The following is a 19560-nucleotide window of genomic DNA, read 5'->3' as shown; positions in this document are numbered from 1 at the left end:
TGCTCACCCACAAACACGTGAATAGCTGCTTTAAAGTCTATGTGAATCATCTGATTTGATCCATATAACAAATCTGAGAGGTAGATACTTATTTTTATCCTGTTTTACACATGAGGAAACTGAGGCTCAGAGAGAGAAAATGAGTTGCTGTGGGTTATAGCTGGGAAGCGTCTGACCTGGGATTTGAACTCAGATCTTCCTTGTTCGAAGTCTAGTGCTGTATCTACTCTGCCACCTGCCTATATGAGGAACACATAGGAATGAGTGAATATGCCTTCCTGTTCTCTGCACTCTGTTGTTGACTCCTAATCAGATTTAGATACAACTCTTCCCTGGATGAACCCTGGAGTATGACAGATTTAGTTCCATCTGGATCTCTGTCTCTCATAGAGGACCCGTTTGAAACTCTATTGTTTAATCTCCAGCATTGGTTTCAAGGAAGCTAAATTTCTTTCTTGCTTATTTTTAGCTAAAATGCAGGAAGTGGAAGCTATGCAGTGTTGGAGTGGGGGAGGGAAGTAGTGGAATCCGTGTGTGTTTCCTAAATAAGCGCCACTCTTGTTAAGAAATAAACTGTTCCCCATGCCAGCATGGCACTGACCCAGAGCTGAAACTCCCAAGTTCCCAGACTCGGTTGCAGAAAGGGAGACATTGGTGATTCCTGGTTGTCAGAATCAATAAATCTGCCGGTTGGGAGGGACCTTTGAGGCCGTGTAACCCTACCCATAACTGAACAAGAATCCTCTCTAGGGCATGCCCAGCAAATGGCCATCCAGCCTGTCCCTATCCATCACATGGAAGCCTGAGGCTTGAGTCTCTGGGAGAAAAGGACCTTTTAGAAGAGGCCACAAGATGTTGTAGGGGGTGGGATGGAGGGACCCGAAACATTTAATCAGAAGTCGGGAGCCCGAGGTTCTGGAGGACTACTCATAAGCTTTGTGGACCTTTCTCTGGAGCTTAATTGTTCCCCTTTGTGAAATGAGACCCGCCTGACCATGACTTATTCTTTAAGGCCCCTTCCAGGTCTGGGCTTCAGCGTGTTAGTTCTAATTGTGGACTCAAGGGATCACAGGACAGCTGAGAAATATTCATTGGAGTGGGGGTGGGGAGGCAATCAGGGTTAAGTGATTTGCCCAGGGTCACACAGCTAGTGAGTGTCTGAGGCTGAATTTGAACTCAGATCCTCCTGACTTCAGGGCTGGGGCTCTGTCACTGTGACACCTAGCTGCCTCCAGAATTATTTACTTTTTAAAAAGCCCCATCACTCACTGGTTTGCTAAATTGCCACAAGACAACTTTGGGCCCTCTTCCTGGTGCCACGGACTCAGAAAAGTGGCTCTTTCCTCTTCATCTCAGTAGTGATGTGTCATAAGCAACGTACTCCCAAGTCAGCTGTCTTGAATGCTACAGGCATAGCGATTTATCAGGATGTAAGCAGGTAGACAACTTAGAAGTTTGACAAACTGTGTCGAGCATATGGAGAGCACTAAGTCCCCCTCTGTCCTGCTAGCTGAGAATCATAGGATCATAGGTTTAGAGTTGGAAGGGACCTTACAGGTCAGCTGGGCCAACCCTTACATCTTACAGATGAAAAGACTGAGGTCCAGAGAGACCATAACCTGTACAGTGTCACACAGGTAGTAAACAGCAGAGCTGGGATTTGAACCCAGGTCCTAGGATTCCAAAATCAGTACCCTTCCCACTATATTAACCTGTCCCACATTTTTCTGAACTTTTTCATTCTATCTTCTTTCTACTGTCAGCCCATGTAGAGCTTCCCTCAATACTCTCTTGGCCTTTTGAGAAAACAGGTCACTCTGCTCGCTTCCTCAGGCATTATTGTCAGCACAGACTAAACTGGGACCCGTCTCTTTCTTGACTCTCTGTAGAATCATGTAGTTTGGAGCTTAGAATGGCCCTTGGAGATTGTATAATCTATCCCTCTCAGATGAAGAGACTGAGGCCCCTCAGGTTGAAGCAGCATGTCCCCAAGTCACCCCGCTAGGAAGTGTCAGCACCTGGATTTAAGCAGCAGCTTTAATAGAACTAACTCTCTGCTCCCTCCCCCATTTCTGCCACTGCTTTTCTCTCTTCCTTTTTCACCGTACTCTCAGATACTTGAGTCCCATGTGTCTCTCTTCTGTTTATTGGTTCAGGGCTCCAGGGCAGTCAGTCCCTCCTCATGCATAGCTTGCTACAAGTACTTATGCTAAGTAGAAAGACTGCTGAATCAGAAGACCTGGGCTTGAGTTCCTGCTCTGTCACTAACAAGCCAGGTGACCCGTGTTAACCTCTCTGTACCCTTTGGCTCCCCATCTGTAAAGCAATAGTGATCATATTTACACTAGCTCTTTCACAGAGGTGTTGGGAGGCTCAAATGAGGTTGTGCATCTCCCAAACACCGAGGTGGTGCAACTGATAGAGGCTGGACTGGACATCAGGAAAGCCTGAGTTCCAATCTGGTCCCAGACACTTTCCAGCTGTGTGACCACTGGACAGGTTACTAACTTTTGTCTGCCTTAGTTTCCTCCACTATAAAATGGGGATAATGATAACACCTCCGTCCCAGGGTTGTTCTGAGAATCCAATGAGATGGTATTTGTTAAAAGCTCATGGCACAGTGCCTGGTACACAGTAGGGGCTTAGTAAGTGCTTGTTTCCTTCCTTCCATATCAAATGTTATATAAATGTAGGCTCTTATTGTTACTTGACCCCCCCCACCCTCACTTTCAGTTTTATTGTTTTGTTTTTACATTATTATCATATTTAGAAGTTCTCATAGACTATCCAGTGCTGGAGAACCTGCAGCCTCGAGGCCACATGTGGCCCTCTAGGTCCTCAAGTGTGGCCCTTTGACTGAATCCAAACTTCACAGAACAAATCCCCTTAGTAAAAGGATCTGTTCTGTAAAACTTGGACTCGGTCAAAAGGCCGCATCCAAGGACTTAGAAGGCCACATGTGGCCTTGAGGCTGCAGGTTCCCCAGCACTGGATACAGTAGGGATTAAAAAAAAAAAAAAAGATATTCAAGAGTACACATGCAGTATTTATGTGCAATGGGGTTGGAGTGGAGGGAGGGACACTCCTTAAGGAGTGTCATGTAAAGCTGTTTTACTTTTATTAAATGAACACCAGCATAAGCTGGATACCTCCACCCCTCCATCACTCACCACCCTATCCCTTTAAGGTAGGTGGAGCAGGGTATGAGGGCAGGTGTTTGTCATCATTAGGCTTTTTACATAGATTATAAAATCTTGCTGAAAGGTGGTGGTTAGAGAGCTGACCTCTAGAGTCTGGAAGGCTTGGATTCCAATCCTACTTCTGACAAATGAGCTATGTGACTCTATGTGGGCAAGTCACTTAACCTCCCAGTATGCCAGGCAACTCTCTCAAACTGCATTACTCATCTCCATAGAGATAAAGGCAGCTCCTTCACTGGACACGGATAAAATCATAAGTTTGAGGGCCTCTAAAGAGCCTGAGAAATCATAGCCTCTCAGTGTTTTAAGACCATCTATTCCACCTCCCTTATTTTACAGATATGGAAATGGAGGCTGTAACTGACTGCCCATGGTCACACAGAGGAATAAGATAATTAGGTAGAAAGAGAACTTTGTGTGTGCATGTTCTTTATTATTAGTAGATTCTGTCTACCCTGTCATAGAAGTTCCTAGCGATAGTCACAGAGAAGGAAGTCTTGGCCAGATGGTGTCTGTACTCAGCCTACATTAACCCTGGCCCGCTCTGATCTTGATTACAGGCACTCACTCTCAGTGATGGTGATGCTGGTTGAGCATGTGTGATGTGTAGACTGGTCTAGATACACATATGGAATGAGCTAACAGGCTTCTTCCTCTTCTCCACAGCAATGAAAACCTAGCTGGATGCTGAGTGATGGAGCGCTTCATTGACTCAGGGACGCAAACGGAGGCTGTGGTGGTGCTTTCCTTGGCGCAGGCGGCAGTGTTGGGCCTGGTCTCAGAGAATGAGCTCTTTGGTGCTACCATAAGCCCTGAGGCCTTCTACCCGATGCTGGGGCATGAGCTCTCCGACACGGCCGCCGTAGAGCCAGAGCCCCCCGACAATGACTACCAGCTGGAGTGTGCGGGGGGCATGCCAGGAGAGCCCCCAGAGGAAGAGGTGCTAGAGGTCGAGGCAGCGTTTGAGAAACATACCCGGAGAAAGAAACGTCCTCCAGTGAGACTGGTGCCCAAAGTCAAGTTTGAGAAGATGGATGACGAGGAGGAGGAGGAAGACGTGTATGAAGTATCTGTGCCAGCTGATGAGAGGCAGGAGGCCCCGGTAGAACCCCCAGAAGAGGCTAGCTGCGAGGGCATGGTACAGAGCAGCTCGGTCAAGATGATCGACCTCAGCACCTTCGGCCGAAAGTCCCGGCATTCCCGGCACCTGCAGCGGGCTCCCCGGCAAGAGCTGGATGGGGCGGCGTATAACGCCCATTTTCCAGATTCCACTCCAGATGGCTACGCTGAACCTAACATGGTGCTGACCCGGGCTGGGTCTGAAGCCATGCATCCAGAGTGTGGATTTGAGCCCCACATGACCTCGTTGAGCGATGCAGAGGCGCCTGCTCCTGAGTCGCCGGAGCCCGTGAAGAACGACCAGGGCTTTGTGTGGCAGGACCCCGGGGAGTTCGAGGCGGACCCCGCCAGCTCTACCGCAGACCACCACAAGAAGGCCCAGCTGGACCGGCTGGATATCAACGTCCAGATCGACGATTCCTACCTGGTAGAGGCAGGCGACCGGCAGAAGCGCTGGCAGTGCCGCATGTGCGAGAAGTCCTACACCTCCAAGTACAACCTGGTGACCCACATCCTGGGCCACAATGGCATCAAGCCCCACTCATGCCCACACTGCAGCAAGCTCTTCAAGCAACCCAGCCACCTGCAGACCCACCTGCTGACCCACCAGGGCACCCGGCCCCACAAGTGCGAGGTGTGCCATAAGGCCTTCACGCAGACCAGCCACCTCAAACGGCACATGCTGCTGCACACTGACATCAAGCCCTACAGCTGTCACTTCTGTGGCCGGGGCTTCGCCTACCCCAGTGAGCTCAAGGCCCACGAGGTCAAGCACGAGAACGGGCGCTGCCATGTGTGTGTCGAGTGTGGCCTGGACTTCTCCACCCTGACCCAGCTTAAGCGGCACCTGTCCACCCACCAGGGCCCCACCCTCTACCAGTGCCTGGAGTGCAACAAGTCCTTCCACTACCGGAGCCAACTGCAGAACCACATGCTGAAGCATCAGAACGTGCGGCCCTTCGTCTGCACCGAGTGCGGCATGGAGTTCAGCCAGATCCACCACCTCAAGCAGCACTCGCTCACCCACAAGGTAACGGGGCTCATCGGCTCCTCTCCCCCACCCCCCCACCCCCATTGCAGGGGGCTTTTGCCTCCCTCCCCTCTTAATGTGCCTTTTTCTCACCCTCTCTGGGCTCCCTGCTCTCAGCATCATACTTTCATTTCCACATTCACATTCTTGGTCCTCTGCCTTTCCAGTATGTATCATCCCATGAAGAAAGCCTTATGGGAAAGGGCACTGATTGGACCTGGTGTTGGGAGAGACCTGGGTTTTTGTCCTGTTCATATAGAGTTTCTAACAATTATGAGCCATGTGACCATAGGTAGGTTGTTTAATTCTCCGAGCCTCCTCTTTAAACTGAGGGAAGTAGTACCCCTAGTACCTACCTCCAGGGTGGTTGTGTGGGTCTCATGAGATCTCGTAGGCCAAGTGCTTTCTAAGGCTTATTAGCTCACTATATAAATATCAGCTGTCATGATTCTTTTTCCCAGATGGGGCAAAGAGGACCATTTAGATCCCACTTATCCCAGTTGAGGCAATTGCTTTGTCCCATAGTGAAAACCCCAAATCTAACAAACTCAAAGGAAAATATTATAAACCAATAATAAGTCAAAAGCTAAAGTTGTAAATTCCCCTTAAAAAGCAATAACTTTATATTTATGTAGTTATACTGTGTCCATATTCTACGTGTGTATATATAGATATAAACATACACGTGTATATATGTACCTGTATACATATGTGCATAAACATGTATATATCTGCATATCTATGTATATATAGGTACACACACACACAAAATCACTCTTCTATTATAAACTCCTGGAGGTAGGAACCATATGGTACCTATTCATCATTTATTTGACAAAGATTTATGGAGTCTTGCGGTACACAAGGCATTGTTGGGGCATGGTGGTCTTCTTAGAAGAGCTTCTAGGACAGCCATGGAGAGAAACTATAAACACATGGAACAGCTATATATAGAAGGAGACAGAATATGATAAAGTGCCAAACAAGGGCTACGATTCAATTCAGTGTGCCATTATTAGGCACATAGTGTGTACCAGGCACCAGAGATACAAAGACAAAAACAAAATTGTCCCTGCTGTCACAGATTGCTATCCTGAGGGGAGACGACACATACACAGATAAAACAAATACCGAGTATATACAAAGTCAGTGCCCAGTAGTTTTGAGGGGAGCACTGAAGTGCCCCCATAACAAGAATCCTGGACCCTATTGTCCTGAATATAGGCTGCACTCCTAAAATGAGATATACAGGTATTAATGCAGCTTTTACGCAGCCAGTATTTGAGTGAACAGTGTGAACTCTATCTTAACTGATACTGTGTGTTCTCTTGTGGATCCAGCATATTTTGGTGCTCAGCGAGTACTAAGCAATTAACCCTGTTTACCGTGATCTTCATCAACAAATGTTTATTCAGCTTGTACTCTTTCTGGCATGTGGCATGAAGGCCTGTGGATGATTTGCAGATGGCAAAGACATGATCTCTGCCCTCGGGAAGTTTCCATTTTAAATCTGTGAACACAGGACAGATAAATAGACATAAGACTAACCAGAAGAGCAGTACAGACACAGGCACACGGATCTTTGGATATTTCACCACGTAACTCAGGATCCATTCCTCTCTTCACGTAAATCCATAGGCCCCTGTATATGCAGGCAGAGAAGCACAAGCCGATTTGGGTGATGTTAAAAGGGACCCAGATGAGGACTCTAGGATCTGTGGTTCTGGGAAGGCACCAATCCACTGTTAGGGTGGCATCTTCCTAGTAGCATTCATGGCAAAGCTTGTCCCACTGGGCAAGATGACCCACAGGTAGGGTCCCTTTGACTTTACCCACTAGTCAGTCCCTCAGGTTCCTCCTCTGTAAGATAAGGGGGCTAGACAAGCTGACCTCTCAATACTCATCCAGCTCTAACCTTCTGTGGACCTATGACCCTATGTTGAAGGTGGTGTATTTTGTCCCCCTGGCTGCAGCCATGTTCATTTGTGCTCCTCATAAGGAGAGTTCACTCATGTCCCTGCTGTGGATTTGATCGTTTCAGGGAGTAAAAGAGTTCAAGTGTGAGGTGTGTGGCCGAGAATTCACCCTGCAAGCCAACATGAAGCGGCACATGCTTATCCACACCAGCGTCCGGCCATACCAGTGCCACATCTGCTTTAAGACCTTTGTTCAGAAGCAGACCCTCAAGACCCACATGATTGTGCATTCCCCTGTGAAGCCCTTCAAATGCAAGGTACCATTAGCACCACCCCTGAGCACCCCAAAGGATGTGTACCCTCACAGCAGGATAAGACCTGCCAGAAGTGTGGGACTGTCACTTTGGCAGAAAGCCAAGTCAGCACTGAGAGTGGGGCCTGGGCAAGCCAGCCTTCCCTTAGCTCTGGCTTTGGGGTGGGGTTGAATGTAAGAGCCATTGATCAGCCAAAAGTCTTTGGCTCTAGGGTAGGAGTGTCGGGAGGGAATTTCTTTCTTCCTTTTTTTTTTTAATGCTTTTTTTGGTTTGTTTTTTTGGCTAGGCATTGGGGTTAAGTGACTTGCCCAGGGTCACACAGCTAGTAAGTGTTATGTGTCTGAGGCCAGATTTGAACTCAGGTCCTCCAGACTTCAGGGCTGGTGCTCTATCCACTGTACCACCTAGCTGCCCCAGGGAGGGAATTTCTACATCTATAATAGTGGAACCACTGTGGTAATTGGAAAAGAATGGACAGTACATGGCCATAGAGCCGGGGCTCTTAATTAATGGTCTGAGTACCCCTTGGCAGGGCCCATGGAAGGATTGGTCACAGTGGGGATGGGTGAGGTGGGAGTCGATGAATTTGGATGGGAAAAAAATATTACATCTTAATTGTAATGTAAGTGGTTTCCATGGTATTCCTGTGTGTTTTATTTCATGCATTTGAAACCATTTTTCTGAGAAGGGGTCCATAGACTTCACTGGACTGCCAGTGGGTTCCAGGACACACACAAAAATGTTAAACCCTGCTATAGAGTGGAAGACCAGTCCTTCAGCTTGGACTGGCTAGCTGGGAGGCAGTGGAGGGAGAAGTGGTGAGATGTTTGGAGGGGCATCAGCAGACTGAGTTTGTGATTTTGCTTCTCAGTTCCTTTTTCTGCAGCAGCCATATGAGGATGAGAGTAGAATGGCTCTGTGGTGTCACTGGGGAAAGGAAAAACAAAAAATGAATGAAATAAATCTGACAGACAACCCGATTTTGTTTCTGGCCATGTGGCCCTGGGCCGGAAGTCCTACCCTGGCTCCTGTTTGGGAGAGAAGCAGGGGCCACTCCCAGAGTTTAAGGGTGTCATTTCCCTACAGGTCTGTGGGAAATCCTTCAACCGTATGTATAACCTGTTGGGCCACATGCATCTCCATGCCGGCAGCAAGCCCTTCAAGTGTCCCTACTGCTCCAGCAAGTTCAACTTGAAGGGCAACCTCAGTAGGCACATGAAGGTCAAACATGGGGTCATGGACATTGGCCTGGATAGCCAAGGTAGGTGTGGAAGACTGGGCTCCATCTGGGGGGAAGGCTGGGGCAAGAGAACAGACCCAGGATTGGCACTTGTTTGACTCATACTGGTGAGGGCAGGGAAGAGACAGTGGGAAGACACAGCTGTCTCTTCTCGAGCAACCCCTAGAAGGTCGCTGATGTTGGCAGGCTGATCCAGGCCATGCCAGTTTAGATTTAGCAAAGAACTGCCCTGTATTGGTGGTGGTGGAATAGGGTCCAATGGAAATGAGCAGCTACGGTGTGATGGAAAGGGCATTGGATGGGGGGTGATAAGCCCTGGGTGCAAACCCTAGCTGGGCTTTTTGCTAGCTACATGACCATGGGTGAGTCTCTTAACCCTCCAAGTCTACTTCCTCATCGAAAAAATGGAGATCAAAAGGATCACCTAGGATGATACATGCAAACAGCTTTGTAAATTATAAAGCACTATATAAATGTCGGCAGTTATTATTTCAGGCTTAGGAACAGGACCACATCCCTTTGTAGAGAAAGAAAAGGGACCACCCTGGAAGGATACACCAAGTATCCATGATCCAGGGAAGTGAAATCCAAATCTTTAATTAAGCTTTGGGTTCCAAGGTTCTAAAGAGGTATTGAGCAGAAATTCCTAACCAGCTAGGCAAGCTGGGATGGAGAGAAAAGCATTGTTTGTATCTTTGTGCTCTTAGTACTAATGCCTGACTGTAAATCCACAAGTACTTATTATAGGCTTATTGTATGCCTAGAACTGCGCTGGGCCCTATAGAGAATATGAAAGAAATGCCTCCAAGATGCTTTAAATTTCATTATAGTCATAAGACTGAAAGACTTCAGACAATGACAAATCGTCCAAGACAGTGTCTATTTTGGTGCAAAATCATTTTGGGACAGCCTCTAATTTTCATAGGAGTTCAAAAAATGGGGAGATCACTGAGAGTCAAAGTAATCAGAGAAGACTTCCTGAAAAAGATGGCATTTTGCGGGACTTGAAGGACAAGTAAAATGTAGATCAGGAGAGGGCATCCCTGGTCGGAGGAGGAACATGAACAGAAGCGCAGTGGTAAGAATGAGTATGACGTGCTTATAGAGAAACTCGTCTGACTAGAGCAGGGACCGATGAGACATTCAGGGCTCTCCATCTTTGATGACACATTGCAGCTCACTCATACCCCATATTTCTCTCCATTGCTCTCTGAGTCCTGACAATTCCAATTCTTTGGCTGTTGTGGGTTCCATGATTTGTAACCTTACAACATGTGGAGCTGTGAAAAGAGCACTGAATTTGAAATCAGGACCTGGGTTCAAATCCTAACTCACTACTTGTGTTACATTAGGCAAGTGTTGCCACACCTCCTTTTGCAAAATAAAAGGTTGGACTTAGATGAAGGTGAAGAGGGAAAAAGCATTTGTATTAGTACCTACTATGTGCCAGGCACTGTGCTAAGTGCTTTACAAATATTATTTCATTTGATCCTCACAACAACCCTGCAAGAGACCCCCATCTTATAGTTCAGGAAACTGAGGCAGACAAAAGTTAAGTGACATGACCAGGATCCCACAGCTAGTAAGTATCCAAAGCTGGATTTGAGTTCAGGTCTCCTGACCTCAGGCCCAGAGCTTTATCCACTGTGCCATCTAGCTTCCTTAGATGATCTCTAAGGTCCCTTCTGGCTCTTAATCTATGATCCCTGGAAAAATAATGTGTTAAAATTATGGATTTTTGCATCTGTGGACATCATGGAATTGTTGCAAGGGCTTTGCCCTTTCCCAGATGCAATTAGCCCATTTGTGAGGCTGGATCACTTGGGCTGGAGCCAGACTGGAGTCTGAAAGCCAAGCAGAGGAGGTGAGGTGTGCCACATGGCAGGAATGGTTGAAGTCTTTGGAGCGTCAGGGTTTTCAGTTCGTTCGTCTGGCAGCGGAGTGAGGTGCAGAATCAGAGAAGGGAGAAGATGGTGAATGGAGGGAGGGTGGTTAGAAGGCTGACGCCACAATCCACTTGTGAAGTAATGAGAACCTGGATTCCATTGTGGTGGTCATGGAAATGGAAGAGGGACAGGTGAGGTAGACATTTCAAAGGATTTGGTGGCTGACTCCACTTGGAGGAGGAAAATGGGAGGGAGGCTGGGTCACAGATGACTGTGAGGTCAGCAGCACTACCTGCAGACCCACCCTTGGCCAAGGCCAAGGCCATTCAGCCTGTCATATTGGGCAGTTGGGTGTGAGGAATCCCATCGACTCTTAGAGGTGCAGCTGACTTTCCGAGCTCCTTCAGGAGACACCTAGTGGCTAGAGCAGCACATGAGAAGAAGTCAAGGCTCTCAGAACCTTGGGAAGCCTCGGAAGAGAGCCTCCTTCTGGCCGCCTGAAATATCCGGGCCATCCAGAAGACAGGTGGACTCTTCCTGGATTGGCAGTAGTTGTTGACAGGCCACACAGAATTAAAGAAGTTGTCTGTTCTATCTTCTCTGCAAATAGTCACCGGAATTATGTCTCAGAACTTTAAAAATAAACATGTTTCAATACCTCTGTTTCCTGTTCCTGGGTGGCATCCTTTCTCCCTGGCAGCTAGTTCACTGTCTAAGCTTGCCGGGGTGACTGCATTTGACCGATCTTTTCTAGATCCCATGATGGAGCTGACGGGTACAGACCACGCGGAGCTAGACGGTCCACAGGAGATGGAAGATTATGAAGAAAACTCCTATGACTATACTGGGGTGGAGAACAGCACTGATGATAATGCACTGACTGAGCAGGCCATGAAGGAGATGGCCTACTATAATGTATTATAGCTGTGAGTGAGGGTGCTGGCTCCCCAAGGCATGCTCCCATGGAGAGGGGAGAGGCACATTGGGAGAAGGGGGGAGGGAGAGAGAGAAAGAGAGAAGGAAAGATTATTTGGACTTGATGCTGTTCAAGAAAACAAGCTACTGTCCCACTGCTCTGAGCCCCTCCCACTCCCCTGTAGTTCATTGAACCATTAGGAAAAATTAATGTAGACCAAATGGAGATCTTGCCACTGGGCCCCAGCTGTGAACATGACTTGGATTCCCAGTCTATCTCAATGAAGGATGACAAGGAGGAGTGGAAGGGGCCAAAGTCAGGGCTTGCCTGGCTCCAGCCCCCTTCGCCTGGATGTAGTAAAGTACGGGGAAGAGACAGGAGAAACACCTTCAGGTTGGAGCATGGGGTGGGGGAGCTGAGGTCTGGGTCACCCAAGAAGAACAGGGAGAGCTGCTGCCATGGCATTCAGAGCCTCTTCCTGTGACCTGCATTTCCGGCCGAGTGAGGCCGAGGCAGCTAAAATGCCGGGCTGCTCAGGGCAGGGGGCTGTTCTGGGAAGGTCTTCACCCTGTCAATCTCCGCTCAGGCTATCTTGAAATCCCCAAACACTGGAGGAGGAGATCATCTGAGCCACACGTTGTATCTCTTCTTAACCTACCCCCTGGTTATGGGCCGGTTTGTCCTTTTGTGCAGTACAACTCTACCCCACACTTGGTTCCACAGCCCTATGAAAGGAGGGCCTTGTGAGGGGAGCTAAGTCCTTTAACCTTTGGGCCCAGGGGCCTATTCTCACTTCCCCAAGTGCACTACATGAATAAAGAGTTGACCCAGCCTCTCTGGACAACAGACTCGACTCCCCCAGACCAGGGGAGAGAGGTGGGAGCAATGTCAGAGCACCATGGCATTCCTTGTATTCTACCTCCTGGCTCCTTCCCGGCCTCGTACTGGGGAGCACAGCCCATCCAGGCACATTCAACATGTAGATTTTTACCTGCAGGAAAATCAGACTGTAGGAAAATGGAATGTATTCCTGGCCTTCCGAAGTAACTCCCTCTCCCGTGGGATGCATCAACCCCTCCTAACCAGCATGCCTCTTGTCAGGTCCCTTTACTCCATGGCACTGCTTGGAACAAACACCAGGAGAAGTGGTTTTCATACTGGTGTCCATAAGGGGTTGTGGTTTTTTGTTTGTTTAAAAAAAAAGTGGTTCACGCAGACATGTGCCCTATGATCTTGAGGCCCCCAAAGGCTCCTGGTAACAAACAAAGCAGATTTGCCTTATCAAGTTGGAAAATCACTGACCTAGGGGAAGAGAAGTGGGAATACTGGGGGGATGAGGGAGCAGGGGCCATGGTTGGGGAAAGCTCCTGGGTTGACATGGGAATGGGTGTCCTCAGGGGGGAGGCCAAGGAAGACTTGTTTTTGTTTTTTGTTTTTTTTTTTGTTTTGTTTTTGAGGGGGTGGGGTGGGAAATTTTAAAGTATTTTCTTATTCACATGTCCTAGTTTTGAGGATGGGGCAGGCCAAAGTTACAGGGCTGCCAGGGGAGAGCGACATATTTAAAAAGGAAAATGAAGCCTGTACAAAATATTTGAGCAAATGTGGGTATTTTGAAAGTAATTTATTTTTTTTTCCTCTATGTGCTGACCTGTTGCATTTTATCTTTTTTTTCCCCCCATCCCAACGGAGATTCTTTTCCCCCAAAAAACTTAATTGTTCTCATGTACTGTGTGTGTGATTTGTGATGCCCAAACTAGAAGCAGGCTGTACTGGATCTCAGGGCTCCAATGAGGACTGTTGGAGTGTGGTTGGACCAAAGACCGAGATTTGCTATCGCTACCTAAAGAAAAACCTGGGGAAGGGGGTTTGGGAAGATGAGTGGAGGAGAGCCAGGAAGGAAACACAGCGTTGGGGAAAAATAAGAAACTCGAGGTTTCTTCCACCCAGGCCCAGTCAGGCTCTGCCCTCCAGCTCCTAGGCCTTTTTGCTAAGGATATGAGTTCAGCACTCACTTTTCTCACCTTACCAGGCTCCCCTCATTGATGGACAAGCAGGTGGCATTTCTGGCCCTACCTAGCTGCAATATTCATTCATTTAACACCTGTTGAACACTCTGTGTGTGAGGCATGACCCCAAATACTGCGCCCCCTACCCATTCCCACTGTCCTAGCACTGGTTTCTTCCACTTGGAAAGAAGACCCTCAAACTTGCCAAAGCAATTGTGCTCAGAAGCCTGAGGTAGTGAAGCCATGTTTGTAGGAACACAAATGTTCTTAGCCTTCCCTGCTGAGCCTCTGAGGTTCCAAGATCTTCCTGTCCTATACCATGGAGGAAAGGAGAATAAGAAAACCCAAACGTTTTACAAATGGCAGGAAAGGAGGTTTGGGAAAGGGGTTGGTGAGTTTTGACAGCATGTCAGTCAGAAACAGAAGGCAGGAATTCACGGGGCAACCCGACAGAAACATTCTTGTAGCACAAAAGAAAAAATAAAGAAAATAGCATTTGGGGACAAGAGCTAACCAAAGTGAAATGGAAACCCAAGCCCTGCCCTTGACTCTAATATGAATCTCTGTTCTTAACACATCGAATAGATGGCGCCAGACAATTCTATAAGCTTACCTAAGCTTACACAGGTAGCAATGGGGATAACCACTAAGGGCATTACCACTTCTGCAAGGAGACAGTCAGCCATCCACAACTTTTGCCTAATTCCTATCCTTGTGCAGACCCATTAGCTATCCTTTCTCTACTAGGTTTTCTTCTGTGATTGTTGGGCACTGCCGTACTTTGCCCTGATCAGAGCTGCCTCCTCCCCCTTGAACTCCCTTCTACAGTTGGTGAACTAAGTCTCATCAGTTCCTAAGCCTGGCATCATTTCCAGTATCATGGTTCACCAGGCTCACTCGTCCAATTTCTAGCTACACACTGAGGGGGAGGAAAGCCCTTGGATCCCAGCCTCCAAAGTTTCCACTATCACTTTCAGGTGGCAGATGCCAGTCCCTGTGGAAGACTTTATTCCGCTAAGCAGAATGGTATCCTTCCCCACAAACTACCTCTTCCCATTTTGTCTTTATCCCCTGGTACCAAAAAGGAATCCTGTATCTCCTCCCTCTTCTCGTAAATACGGTGGCCTTGGCTTTAGAACTGGGAAACTGCTGAGAGAAAAGACTCGAGTCCCCTTCCCCCAGTGGGAGGAATTTGTTTTCAAAGGGGACAGGGTGGAGAGAGGCAGAATCTGCTCCGACCCTCACACAGCCCTCCGCCACTCGCACTCCTCCTTTCCTCCTCCCTCCCCTCACTGGCCCCTTGGTTCTTCTCCTGTTCCTCTTCACCCCTTCCAGCCCTCCCACCAGCACTGGCCCCCCTCTTCATTGTACTTGAAAGCCACAGTACTAGTGCCTTTCTTTCCTGCCAATGAGACTGAGAAAGGCGACGGCACAATTCACAACTTGGGGTGCAGTATTGGAAAATCCCCCCCTTCCTCATCCCTTTCTCAGAAATACACACACACACACACACACACACACTCTCACAAGGAGAAAAGGCATGCAGCCTCTCAGTGACTTTGGAAAACTTCTGTATGAATCGCATTTTAACTTATTTTGATGTGTACACAAAACAACAGTTTAGAAATTCCACTTGTGCAAAGCCCTACTGTGTTTTTTATGTTTTCTGTTTTAAAGAGTTGTTTACTTAGCAATAATTATAATAAATGAATATTCTTTAGAGAGGTGACTCTTGAGTGTTTCTTCTCCAAGGGGATGACATTAGACCCACAGAATTTGGTGGATGCCAAATTCAGTGAAGGCTGAGTTATCTGGCTTCACACCTTCCCTCAAGAATAACACCAAGTTCACAGGAAAGCTTACTCTCCTGAAACCTCAATTTAGAGTTAGACTTCTGTGTATGGGGTGTTCAGGGAGGACTAGCAGTTCTGGTGTGAGGGCTTGCCAGAGTGCTTTTCAGGGCTGCTCATCCACCTTTGCTGTCACCCAGCTCTTGCCTGTGGCTCTAAGAACCTATAGCATGCACAATGACCGCAGTCCAGTAAACTGGCTCGGCAGATGGGCTAAACCAGGTTGAGGGGAACAGACGCCTGTCAGTGAGTTAAAGGGACATCTACCCCAAGCACGTGAAGGCTTTCCCTGGAGGGATGGGTGGAGGAGAACAATCTGTTCCAATAGCCAGGAAGGCGGCTGAAGCAGGTGCTGTGGGATGCTTAGATCTTGGTGAGACTTCAAGGATGTCAAGGTCATCTGCTGCATCCTGGGCCATCACCAGTTGTCTTGACTTGTTTTGCCACAAGACTTCTGATGACTCCACCACTCTGTCTCACTTAAATCCAATTCACACAAAAGTCCAGACATCTCCCATGATGTCACTGGTTCTCTTCCATGATCAACAGGGCGAGTCTTCTATTACAAAGGTTTCCTCCTCTCTCTGCTGCCCATGTCCATAGAACTATTGAGTAGCCACATAGAATACGGCGCTTGAACAAGAACAAGTCCAAGGACCTGAGTTCAAATCTAGTTTCTGCCATTTTCCCTTGACCTTGGATGTGTCGCTTGATCTCATTTTCACCTGTAAAAAGAGGAGTTTGAACCTGTGAGGTCTGTCCCAGCTCTGATTTTAGAGGGTTTATTACACTTAATACTTGTGTAAATTCTGAGCAAGTCACTTAACCCTTTGGGCCTCCATTACTGTAAGAAAGAGAGTATTAGACTAGAAGGCCTTCTGGCTCTACCGTACTGTGGGGTAACTAAAAGAGGGGCAGGCAGTGGGCCTACAGAAACATAATTCTCCCCAGTAATAGAGGACAAAACCTTAGCATTTCTCTCTCTCCACTCATCACTCAGAATCTTAAGTTGGTTCTCAAGGCCCAGGTCTTGCAGTTGTGGGCTGTGGTCCACATTTCCAAGGATTTCTGCCACAACCACTTGAATGAAAAGGGAGGTGCCAGGACTACAGAAGGGGCTGCAGAGGCTATGGGGTCCTGTCCTCTTAGGGACTCAATAAATGAGGCCCAAGGATATTACTTGACTTTCCAAAGGTCATAAAAGAAGCATACATCCCATCAAGCTTTTTAGGCTGCTAGGAGGTGCAAGTGGATAAAGTGCTAGGCACTCAGGAAGACCCGAGTTCAAATCCAGCCTTAGACACTTGGGCAAGCCTGTTTCCTCAACCGTAAAATAGGGATAACAACAGCACCCACTCTGCAAGGTTGTTGGGAGGATCAAATGCAATAATGTTTGTAAAATGCTCAGCACAGGACCTGGCTTTATATAGCTAGATTTAATAAAGGCTTATTCCCTTCTCTTCCCCTCTCCCTTAATCATGATTGAAACCAGAACACCAAGTTTCTTTCCCAAGGTTAAGTCTGAGTCCCCTGAGGATTTTTTTGGTATAATATGTGGACATTTTTATGGTCTGTGAAATAGGTTACTGAAAGGAGATGGGAAACTGGCCATAGAGTTCTTTAAACATGAAGCAGCTAGGTGGCGCCATAGTGCACAGAGTGCCAGGCCTGAAGTCAGGAAGATTCATCTTCCAAAGTTCAAATCTGACCTCAGACATCTCCTAGCTCTGTGACCCTGGGCAAGTCATTTCACCCTGTTTGCCTCAGTTTCCTCATCTGTAAAATGAGCTAGAGAAGGAAATGGCAAACTACTCCAGGATCTCTGCCAACAAAACCTCAAATGGGGTCTTGAAGAGTTGGACACAACTGAAAAATGAACAACAAAACATGAAGCAGAACCATCAATGTAAACAGATCAGATGCAGATGTACCTAAAGGAAAGGAGATAATCTAGACCATATTTCAAGATTTATTAATTCGACCAACACATATAGGGCACTTAGATTTATAGGGATTATTAGTAGAGCCCATGAACAAAAATTTTTTTTTGTAACTTTCAATATAATTGGCTTCCTTTATAATTGTACTTTATGCCTTTAAAAACATTTTGAGAAGGGGACACAAAAATGGTTAAGAATCCCTGATTTAGAAGATACTAGGGGAGGGAAATGCAATGGATTATGAGGTTTTTTTGCCCCAAGTTTTCAACCTCCCAGAGTTTCATGATTATAGGAGCAGAGTAGAAAAATTAAGATCTGAGGCTATGAACCATTATGGAAAAGAACCAAAGGGAAACACCTGGAAGAGATGCTTGATGAGACAGGAAATGTGAGGATAGGGAAGGAAAAAGTAGGACGTGGCCAGTCTTAGGCTGTATTAATGAAAGTCACACCCAAAACAAGGGGAAGCAATCCCACTGGATTCTGAACTGCTCAGACCACACCTGGAGGTAGTGTTCAGTGCTCAGTTTTACATTTTTAGAGAGTTTTTGATGAACTGCAACACATTTGGAGAAGGATAATAAAGACGATAGATAGTTTGCAAACAGCACCATGAGGAATAGTTGAAGGAACTGGAGATGTTTAACCTAAAGAACAGACAATTGAGAGGTGGATGTCATCTTGATGAATACTTAAACCTAGTCTGTGTTACTCCAGAAAGTACAAGAAGGGCAAGTGGACAGAAGTTACAGGAGGGTGTGTTTTAGATAGACCTAAGACACAACTTTGTAAAAGCCATCCAAAGCCGGAATGGGTGACTTTGTGAGGCAGGGGGCTAGCTCCTTGTCACTGGTAATACATTCCAGCAGGAGCAGAATGACTACCTGTCAGAGACATTGTAGAAGAGATTCCCATATTGAGAATTGCATGGTCTCTAAGGTCCATTCCAACTCTTAATGAGTAATCATCTATTCCAACATTTGTTGTTGTTCAGTCATTTTCACTCATGTCTGACTCTTGGGGTGATCCCATTTGGACTTTTCTTGACAAAGGTACTGGAGTAGTTTGCCATTTCCTTCTCCAGCTAATTTTTTAAAAAATTAATTTATTTATTTTTGGTTTTCAACATTCACTTCCACAAGATTTTGGGTTCCAAATTTTCTCCCCATCTCTCCCCTCCCCCCACCCCAAGACAGCATGCATTCTGAATACCCCTTCTTCTAATCTGCCTTCCCTTCTATCATGCCCCCCTTCTCTTATCCCTTTCCCCTTCTATTTTCCTATAGGGCAGGATAGATTTCTATACCCCACTCCCTGTATCTTATTTCCCAGCTGCATGTGAAAACAATTTTTTTTTTTAGGCAACTGGGGTTAAATGACTTGCCCAGGATCACACAGCTAGTAAGTGTCAAGTGTTTGGTCTGAGGCCAGATTTGAACTCAGGTCCTCCTGATTTCAGGGCCGGTGCTCTATCCACTGCGCCTCTTAGCTGCCCCCTGAAAACAATTTTTAACATTTAATCTCACTGGATTTGGCTTAAGGAGGGAATAACATACACATTCAATTGAGTATGGAAATCTGTCTTACCCCACATGAAAATAGGGGGGAAGGGGATAAGGAAGCAGGGGGATGATAGAGGGGAGGGAAGATTGGAGGAGGGGGTAATCAGAAACAAACACTTTCTGAGGAGGAACAAGGTCAAAGGAGAGAATAGAATAAAGGGGGTGGGATAGGATGAAGGGAAATATAGTTTTTCACAACATGACTACTATGGAAGTGTTTTGCATGACTACGCATGTATAACCTGTATTGAGTTGCTTGCCTTCTCAATGAGGGTGGGAGGAAGGGAGAGAATTTGGAACCCAGCTCATTGTACAAATGAGGCAGAGTGAAGTGCCTTGCCCGGGGTCACCCAGTAAGTATCTAAGGCTGGATTTGAACTCAGGAAGATGAGTCTCTATCCACAGTTTTGTTTGTTCAGTACTGGGGGGAGGGAGAGAACTAATGATCTAGGGTAGGGTTCTTCACCTTGGGTTCATGGTCCCATAAGGGATCTGCAGATAAATTTTATGAACTTGGGTAGGGAAAAAAATCTTTTTTTTTCCTTTTGCTACCTAAAATTTAACTTTTTCCCCAGTTAAAA

General features: G+C 46.9%; 1 protein-coding gene across 5 annotated transcripts in view; it reads left to right on the top strand.

The window, feature by feature from the left end:
- The window catches only part of ZNF710 (zinc finger protein 710), an 83454-nt gene extending 68105 nt beyond the window's left edge, over window positions 1-15349 (top strand). For all 5 annotated transcript variants that reach the window (XM_027851475.1, XM_027851478.1, XM_027851477.1 and 2 more), the window contains exons 2-5: window positions 3867-5349; window positions 7391-7582; window positions 8666-8840; window positions 11460-15349. In XM_027851475.1, coding sequence (XP_027707276.1) covers window positions 3895-5349; window positions 7391-7582; window positions 8666-8840; window positions 11460-11629 — 1992 coding nt within the window. In that variant the 5' untranslated portion in view covers window positions 3867-3894 and the 3' untranslated portion in view covers window positions 11630-15349. The remainder of the gene's footprint in view (window positions 1-3866; window positions 5350-7390; window positions 7583-8665; window positions 8841-11459) is intronic.
- Window positions 15350-19560: the final 4211 nt, after the last annotated feature.

This window comes from Vombatus ursinus, unplaced genomic scaffold, assembly GCF_900497805.2.
Source record: "Vombatus ursinus unplaced genomic scaffold, bare-nosed wombat genome assembly UNPS02009205.1, whole genome shotgun sequence".
NCBI classification, from domain to species: domain Eukaryota; kingdom Metazoa; phylum Chordata; class Mammalia; order Diprotodontia; family Vombatidae; genus Vombatus; species Vombatus ursinus.
The sequence above is the reverse complement of the archived record's forward strand: the minus strand, read 5'-3'. Positions and strand labels throughout refer to the sequence as shown.